The sequence below is a fragment of the Gavialis gangeticus genome, unplaced genomic scaffold, assembly GCF_001723915.1.
Source record: "Gavialis gangeticus isolate Ggan-Ray unplaced genomic scaffold, GavGan_comp1, whole genome shotgun sequence".
Lineage (NCBI taxonomy): Eukaryota > Metazoa > Chordata > Crocodylia > Gavialidae > Gavialis > Gavialis gangeticus.
Window position 1 is genome coordinate 64,187,843 of NW_017729022.1, and position 8,835 is coordinate 64,196,677.

Genomic DNA, 8,835 nt, shown 5'->3' on the forward strand with positions numbered 1-8,835 from the left:
AGTGTCAAAGTGCTGTAAGAGCCACTTACTGCATGCTCTCCTGGGGTAGCTACCATCTGTCCACTTAGTGTTCAGAACTGATATGTCACACCAGTATAAATGCATCACTTGTCCAGGCCCTAACCCAGGTGCAGCAGATCAGTTTTTCCCTTCTCTCTAACCAGTCTGCTGTTGGAGTCTGTCTATTCCCTCAGGACATCTTCCTGAGAGTCAGGACAAACCTCTCTGATCCCGTCTCTCTCACCTGTCCCCCACCTCTGCTCAAGCCCACCAAATATGAACTGAATGAATTGCAATCTTTCCCCTGAAGTGTTTAAAAATAAAAGCCTTCCTAGTCAAATGAGCTGTTGCTGGGTTTTATTAGGAACAGGTGATCTTCATCTGTCATCTCCACCCTGACCTCATCACCCCAGCCAAGAAAGAGCTGATAAGTCAAAGCTAGAGCTAGGCTAACCACTATATGACACTATTTTTTTTTTTACAGGTTTCCAGCATTTGCTGACAGACTTTTCTTTATGTTTCTTGTAAAGGGAGATTTTATAAGGTGGATCATTTGGAAGGCATTGTTCAAAAGGGGCCATTCTCTCCCTAACATTTTGCCTCAGAGGCTACAAAAAAACCCTATTGTTTTCAGCAAGGGATATTCAGATTCTATAGTGTTGAGACTCAGGCTTTTGATTTCATACTTCTGTTTAATTGGTGTTCTTGCTAGTATACCCCCTTTGGATTGCAACATCCTATTAAGGCATTCTTCCCTGAGCTAAACTTATATATCTTGTGGTTGCTCATACCCATCTTCCCTCTCCCTCTCCCATTTCCAGTTGGTTTCTTCCCCTGCTGACCCTCTCTTTGAGGGCCTGTCCCAAACCCTGCTGAAATCAGTGGATGGACTCCTGTGGGATTTGGATCCTTCAACTTCTTCCTCCTGGCTCACTCCAAGGGGTGGGGGTGTTTCACTTAGCTTGAGGGAGAAGAGCTGAGGGCTGTGGTCATGGGAGGTGTGGGAAGGAAGGTGCTTCCCTATGGTAGCTCTGACAACAAGCATGGTTAGGAGAGCTAGCTGAGGTATGAATGGGAGTGGTGGCTTTGGTTAATGTCTGATGTTAATAGGAGGGACAGAAAATGCCTACAACAGCATCAGGTGATGGATAAGAGAAGGGGAGACATGCATGGCAGGATGAGGGTCATGAGCTGTAGGAGGCAAGGCCTATGAAAGCTTGGGCAGAGGTGGGCCCAGGTGAGATGGGAAACAGGGGGATGACTCAGATAGATAAGGGCCATGGAAAGGAAAGGAAGTGCCCAGTGACAGTCAGGATGATTCTTTGGGAATGGGAAGGAAGTCCATGGGATTTTAGATGCTACAGTCTTATGGTTTTTTTTGTCTTTATATATTTCTTTTCTAACAGAATCCAGTGTGAAAGACTTATTAGTGCTGAAATCCACTCTGGGTAGGCCATCTTTTCCCGTTCTTTTTTGAGTTTGTTATGTTTTGGGTGGAATTATGGTGTGGCCAGAATCATTACTGGCTTTTCTGAACCAGGACATCAGGGCAGTTGAGGCAAGGAGAATCATACCCATGAGACAACAGTGCATACAATGGACACCACTTTCAAGAGCAGCTACATGATTTAGGAGCCTATGTCAGGTTGATTCTCAAGGCCTGAAGGTGCCTACATCATAACCGAAGCTGAGAGTTAGAAGTCACACGGGTGTTTTTGAAAATTTTGCCCTGTGTCACAAATGCTATTGCCGATAGCTCTACATGCTCAGGTTTTGTGGTATGTGTGTGCATGTGGAAACTCTCCCTGTATTTCACCATTTCACAGCTACAGACCTGGAGAGATTTAGAAGAGTAAAAGGGAAAATAGACAAGATGCCCAGTAAAGCAGGGTAGGTTATAGGGTAAGGAAGAGGGGGGGCCACGAACCAGGAGAATGAGGGAAGTGGAAAGTAAAGTTTGAGTGAAGGTCTGCCTAGTAATTAGAAGAATGGAATAATTAGCATGGTGTTAGCTCATGAGTGGGGACTGGTAACATTGAAAGGAACTGGGACTAGTGAAAGGGCAACTGAGAGGAACTGAGATACTAGTGAAAGGGGAATTGAGGGGAACTAAAATACAGTGCAAGGGGATTATTATCACTGTGAGAAATATGGGGAGGAAGCTGTTGTCAATGAGAACTAGAATACTAGTACAAGTGATGTCAATGGAAAGAACTGTTAGACCACAGAGAATAGATTGGTGTCACTAAGAGGAATTGGGTTACCATGAAGAGAAGAGGGAAGTCACTGGGAGGAATGGGGTTACCAGTAAAAGGTCATAGTGTCAGATGCAGAGCAGCACAACTCTATGTTTGGGACAGCTGTCCCGTGCCTGGAGCATTGCCAGCCCCTGCTGTGATGATTGCAGCAGTACAATCACTATGGCAATGGCTGCTTTTGCGCTCCCCTGCAAAAATGGTGCACAGGGCTTCTGCCTGGGTTTCCCCCCTCAGTTATGCTATTGCATGGGGTCACCAAGAGGAAATAGGATGCTAGTTGCCACTAGGAGAACTGGGAGACTGGGGGCTCAGAGGTGATGTTGCTAGAAAGAAATAGGATTCCAGGGGAAAGGGACCAGTGCCACTGAGAGTCACTGTGAGCAACCGGGATAAGTGTGAAAATAAACTGAGATCAGTGGGAGAAATTAGGCTAACAGAGAGCCTAACCCCATACCAAGGGCTTGCATAAATACCCTAAATGATGACCATATTATCAAGACTGCCCCAAGCACCCCACCTCAGACTGATGACACACTGATGTTCTGCTTGTTTCATGGCTTCAGGTTGTTACAGATACAGCTATCTGCGGGAGGATGAAGCCCTAAAACTGAAGGGCCCTGACTACTTGGCCTCCAGCTGTCTTTGGCACCTCCATGGCCCCAAGGGTCATATGATCAAGCTGCATCTGGAGTGGACCCTCCCGGACTGCAGGGACCGACTGGCCATGTATGACGAGGCTGGGCCGCTGGAGAACCGTCTCATCACCTCGTAGGTAGCTTCCTATGACAGTGGTACCAAATCTGGAGAGTGGTTGAAGGAAAGGAAAGCACAGGGTGCTATTCACAACACAAGGGCAAGGAAATGTCCCTTACACAGATGAGAGGAAATGCTCTTGGATGCAGCATAATAGAACACAGTAGTAGAACTCAGTGTTGGGGGATATTATTGAGGCAACCCTGTAGTTTAGCAAGTTTTTTAAAAAGTAGTAGGTGAAGGTGTTCGTAGCAGCCTCTGGGTACAATGACAATGTTTTGCATTTTTAGTGCCTCAGAGACCAGTGTCTGGTAAGGGCCTAAGAATATGAAAGTCATCTTCAGAATAGCCCAGCTCTGTTTAGGTACAGAGGCCTGATAAGGAGCATTGCAGCCTAGGGACAGCTCTTCAGTTGATGTAAATGGATGTAGCTGCTTTGATTTCATGGGAACTGTGCTGATTTTATGCCAGCTCTGGATTTGACGCCATGGTTCCTCAGAAGAGGAACCTGTCATACATTAGTATGAAGGGTAAAATGAGGGGTTTCTTGAAGGAGATAATGTTCCTTCAGCTTAGAGTTGGGAACCAAACAAGGGGGTATCCTTTGGTTTAATATTCATCATTAAGTGGTTTGGCTTGAGAAAAGGTCCTAACAAGGGGGAACCCTTCCATACCCATATCTGAGCCCTGTTTTCTATGTTACATCTTGATTTGTTTTATCAGTGTGTAGCAACATGCAAATCTCACTAGAGGTCTGGACAATCTCATCTGCTTCTTGCCTTTCTCCCTCTCTTCTCTCCCTCGGTTCCCTACCTCCTTTACACGTGGTCATCCCCCTTCTCACTTCCTCCTGTCTCTCCTTTCAGAGTCTATGGCTGCAACCGTCAGGAGCCCGTAGTGGAGGTCCTTTCTTCAGGCCATGTCATGGCTGTGGTGTGGAAGAAAGCAATGTACAGTTACTATGATCCTTTCATCCTCTCTGCCCAAGCTGTACCCCTTGAAGGTGAGGACATAGGGAGGCAGTGAGGGAGGGAAGGAGAACTGAAGGCACTAGAAGATCTCATACATCTTTAGACCCTTGATCAATTAGCCTTCCTCACCACTGCCTGGAAATGCTCCAAGGAGATTGGTAGCTGTTCAGCAGTGCTTCAAAGCATTACATAAAAATTTGGACTAGGAGCTCCCTGAAAATGTGTGATGCTACTGTGATGGAGCCAGATCATAGGATCCTAGGGAATCAGGGCTGGAAGGTGAGACTATCTGGTCCAGCCCCCTGCTCATGGTAGGATCATCCCTGACTAAAGCATCCCAGCTAAGTGTCTGTGCAACCTGCTCTTGAAAATTTTGAGATGGAGAGTCCACAACTTCTCTAGGTAGCCTGTTCCACTGCTTGACTACTCTCATAGTCAGAAAGTGCTTCCTGATCTCCACCCTAAATTTCTTCTGCTGTGGCTTGAGGCCATTGCTCCTAGTCCTGTCCTCTACAACAACAGAAAATAATCTATCTCCATCCTCTCTATAATTGCCCTGCAGGTATCTGAAGACTTATCAAATCCCCTTCTGTTTTCTATTCTCCAAACTAAATATTCTTAGTTCTTTCAGTCTGTCCTCATAAGTCACACTTTCCAGACATCTACTCATTATTGCCACTCTCTTCTGGACTCTTTCCTATCTATCCACATCTTTCTTGAAGTGTGGAGACCAAAACTGGACACAATACTCCAGATGAGGCTTCACCAGTCCTGAATAGAATGGAAGAATTACTTCTCTGGATTTTCAAGTGATACTCCCATTAATATAACCCAGTATGCCATTGGATTTTTTTTTGCAACAAGAGGTCACTGTTGAATTATATTCAGTTTATGGTCCACTGTAACCCCCAGGTCCTTCTTTGCAATATTGCAGCCTAGCCAGTTGTTCCCCAGTTTGTATTTGTGCATGGTGTTATTCTGCCCCAGGTTCAGGACTTGTTAGATTTCATCTGGTTGATTCAAGACCATTTTTCCAGTCTATCCAGGTCATTCTGGATCCTAGCCCTATCCTCTAGACTTTAAAGTGTCTGCAACTCCACCCAACTTGGGGTCATCTGCAAACTTGCTCAGTGCGCACCCAAGCCCATCATCCAAAGCATTAATGAATATATAACAACACTGGACCCAGGACAGATCCCTGGGGAACCCCATTTGATACCTCCTCCCAACTAGACATTGAACAAATGATGACTACTTGTTAAGCATGAAGAACCCACCAGTTATGTATCTACCTCACCATTCTTTCATTTAGTCTGTATCGCTTTAGCTTATTAATGAGAATGTCATGGGAGAAAGTGTCAAAAGCCTTGCTAAATCAAGGTATATCGGATCCATTGCTTTCTCCCCATCCACAGAGCCTGGCATCTTATCATAGAAGGAAATCAGGTTGGTCAGGCATTACTTGCTCTTGTGAATCAATGCTGGCTGTTCTTGATCACCTTGTTCTCTAGGTGCTTCACAATAGATTTCTTGAGGACCTGCTCCATGATTTTTTCAGGTATAAAGGTCAGACTGGACTGATCTGTAATTCCCCAGATCCTCCTCCTCCTTTTCTTAAAGATGAGCACTATGTTTGCCCTTTTCCAATCATCCAGTACCCCACCCAACCTCTGCAATTTTCAAAGAAGACATGGTTCCAAAACTACCTCAGCCAATTCCTTCAGCACCCTAGGATGCATCCCATCTGGCTCTGATAACTTGAAAGCATCTAGCTTCTCTGAGTAATCCCTCTCTAAGTAATTGTCTATGTAATTCTTCCACTATTCTAGACTATATGTCTTCTTTCCTATCTTGGCTGACAACTATGCTCATCATTTGATAGTTGCCCTTAGCTGTGAAAACAAAAGTTAAAAAAACCCCATGAAATACTTCAGTCTTGTCTTCAGCATCATCCATAACTAAGCTGCCTTCTGTATTCTGTAAGGACCTATAGTGTCTTTGGTCTTCCTTTTACTTTTGACATACTTGTAGAATCCTTTTTTTTCCCCTTTTATGTCCCTTGCCAGTAACATCTCAAATCATGCCTTGGCTTTCCTAACTTTCTCCCTGAATCTTTGTGTGATATTCTTATGCTCTTACTCCACTTTGTAGGATTCCTTTTTGAGTTTCAACTCATTGAAGAGACTGCTGTCCATCCAGGCTGGTCTCCTCTTGAACTTCCCACTCTTCTATCACATTGGGATTGCTTGCTCCTGCACCCTTAATATGGCATCCTTAAAGTACAGCCAACTCTCCTGGACTCCTTTTCCCCTCAGATTTGCCTCCCAGGGGATCCTGCCTACCAGTCCCCTGAGTTTGTAAAAGTCTTCTTTTCTAAAGTCTAGTGTTTTTACCTTGATACTCTCCTTCCTTCCCCCCGCCATAGGATCTTGAACGCTATCATTTTGTGGTCAGTGTCACCCAAGTTACCTTCCACCTTCATATTCTCAACCAAATGCTCCCTAGTTAGCCCCTTTACCATCTGTATAAAAAAGTTATCTTCAACACACCCCGCAGATTTGCTTAACTGGTTGTGGACCACTGTTTCCCTCTCAACAGATGTTTTAGTAATTAAAGTTCCCCATGAGAACCAGGTCTCATGATTTAGAAACTTCCATCAGTTGTTTAAAGAAGTCCTTGTCAACCTCTTTTTCCTGGTTTGGAGGCCCATAGCAGATGCACACCATGATATCCCCTTTGCTGTTCTCTCCTTAGACCTTTATCCAGAGACTTTCAAGAGGCTTACCTTCCACTTTGTAGTGCACTTCAGAACACGTGTACATCTCTTTCATGTAGAAGGCTATAGCTCTTCCTTTTTTCCCCTGTCTGGACTGTGATAAGTGCCTAGGTAGATAGAAAGAAACCCCCCCCCCAAGAAAGAAAGAATGATACTGTATTAAACTAAAGCAACAGGGGAGTCGCAACAAAATGTACTGTAATTACTCATCTTTGGCCAGGAGAAGGAAACTAAAAGCATTACGTGGCATCAGATGCCCTGGGATCTTTAATAACTACATTCGGTCATGGCTTTGGTTTTCAGCTGAAAGGATGCAACTCTAGCAACCCAGCAGCCCCTGACACCAGGTTGGCACAACAGCACTGAATGACAAGGAAGAGCACAGACATGCATTGGCCAGGCCTGACATGTCTTAGCTTGTAAGAACCTAGCCTGTGGTTCTGTGGAAGCTCATTCCCAAGCAGGGGTTCCTGTTTACATCCCCCTTCAACTTTTGTGCTGTTCCCATTTTCTCATTTCTCTGGAGATTTTCCCTCACTATCATTGTGTGCTATATGGTGCCTCTGTCTCCCTTTTCCAAGTATATTCTCTTGGGAAAGATGGCATAGTTGTGCATGGAGATGAGCAAGTACCTGTCCCTACAGCTAGTTCCTTCTGCTATCCATCTTTGAGGGGTCCCAGCTCGGGAAGAAGCTTGCATGAGGTGGGATGTCTCTGGGATGCTCACCCAGAACAGTTCAGAAAGTTTAAAATTGGTCTCCAAGCAGAGCACACCAGATCATAAACTCAGCAAGCAGCCCCGTGTTTTTCCAACAACCACAATATTCCACACTTTCCCTGCATCCTTTTTCCTGGGGTGGGATGTGGTCCTTGCCTCCTTCAAGGGTTTGGGTGATGATTCTGTGTTCCCAGGCTGATGCTATACTGAAGTGGGCTGTGACTGTGTTTTCAGCCTGTCAGGTAAATCTAACACTTCCAGAAGACATGGAGCTGCGGGGGAAGATCAGCACTCCATACTACCCCAGCTACTATGCACCCAACACACAGTGCACCTGGCACATGATGGTAAGGGATCATCGGCTTCCTCTCATCCCCTATGCAAACCTTCCAGAGGGCTTCTGGCATCTTTCCACTCCCCACTGCTTTGTGCCAGCACCCTTTCCTCTCTAATTCAGGAGTGTGCTGGGCTGAGTATCATGCTCATTCCTCTCTCTCTTGAGTCTGCAACTAAGGCTGTCACTGAGATGGGCCTGGGCAGGTACCAGAGGGTCACCACCAGCCAGCTCTTGTGGTGTTGAACAGAAGGAAGTCCAGGCTAAGTTCCAGCTAGATGGGAGGATGGCTGGGTGGAGGGGGCTGGCTCCTCACAGGGATAAAGTGGAGAGCCAATTCAAGCTCTTGTAGAGAATCCAAATGAATTATCTCCTTGTGGCCACATCCGTGACTTGTGACTGTTCAGGTAGGTCACTTGGGAAGTACCTGCTGTTCTTCACAATCTGGCAGACTCAGTTCAAATGGGACTTAGGCTTAGAATAGCTAGGGTGGGAAGTCATGGGTAATGGCAAAGCTCTGCATGAAGCCCTAGGACTGGGGTAGCAAGGACTATTGCATGTCAGGAACCAAAGTGCTGTGGCAGACCTAGGAGCAGGAGCTAAGACCTCGGCAGAGCTGGGGTATGGTTCATAGAATCATAGAATCATACAAGTGAGGTCGGAAGGGACCTTGCAGATCTTCAAGTCCAACCCCCTGACTGGGCAGGAGAAAAACTGGGTTCAGATGACTCCAGCCAGGTAGGCATCAAGCCTCTTCTTAAAGACCCCCAGGGTAGGAGCCAGCACCACTTCCCTTGGAAGTTGGTTCCAGATCCTAGCCGCCCTGACTGTGAAGTAGTTCTTACGGATGTCTAATCTAAACCTACTCTCCAACAACTTGTGGCCGTTATTCCTTGTTATGCAAGGGGACGCTAGGGGAAACAAGGTCTCTCCCAAACCCTTCTGGTCCCTGCTAGTGAGTTTATAGACAGTCACCAGGTCCCCCCTCAGCCTTCTCTTGTGAAGGCTGAACAGATTCAGGTCCC

At 46.0% G+C, this 8,835-nt stretch overlaps 1 protein-coding gene across 1 annotated transcript in view; it reads left to right on the forward strand.

Moving 5' to 3' along the window:
- TMPRSS6 (transmembrane protease, serine 6) overlaps window positions 1-8,835 on the forward strand; it is a 61,917-nt gene that overhangs the window by 23,651 nt on the left and 29,431 nt on the right. The window contains exons 6-9 of the mRNA XM_019515270.1: window positions 1,407-1,448; window positions 2,822-3,026; window positions 3,878-4,014; window positions 7,711-7,823. Of these exons, the coding sequence (XP_019370815.1) occupies window positions 1,407-1,448; window positions 2,822-3,026; window positions 3,878-4,014; window positions 7,711-7,823 (497 nt within the window). The remainder of the gene's footprint in view (window positions 1-1,406; window positions 1,449-2,821; window positions 3,027-3,877; window positions 4,015-7,710; window positions 7,824-8,835) is intronic.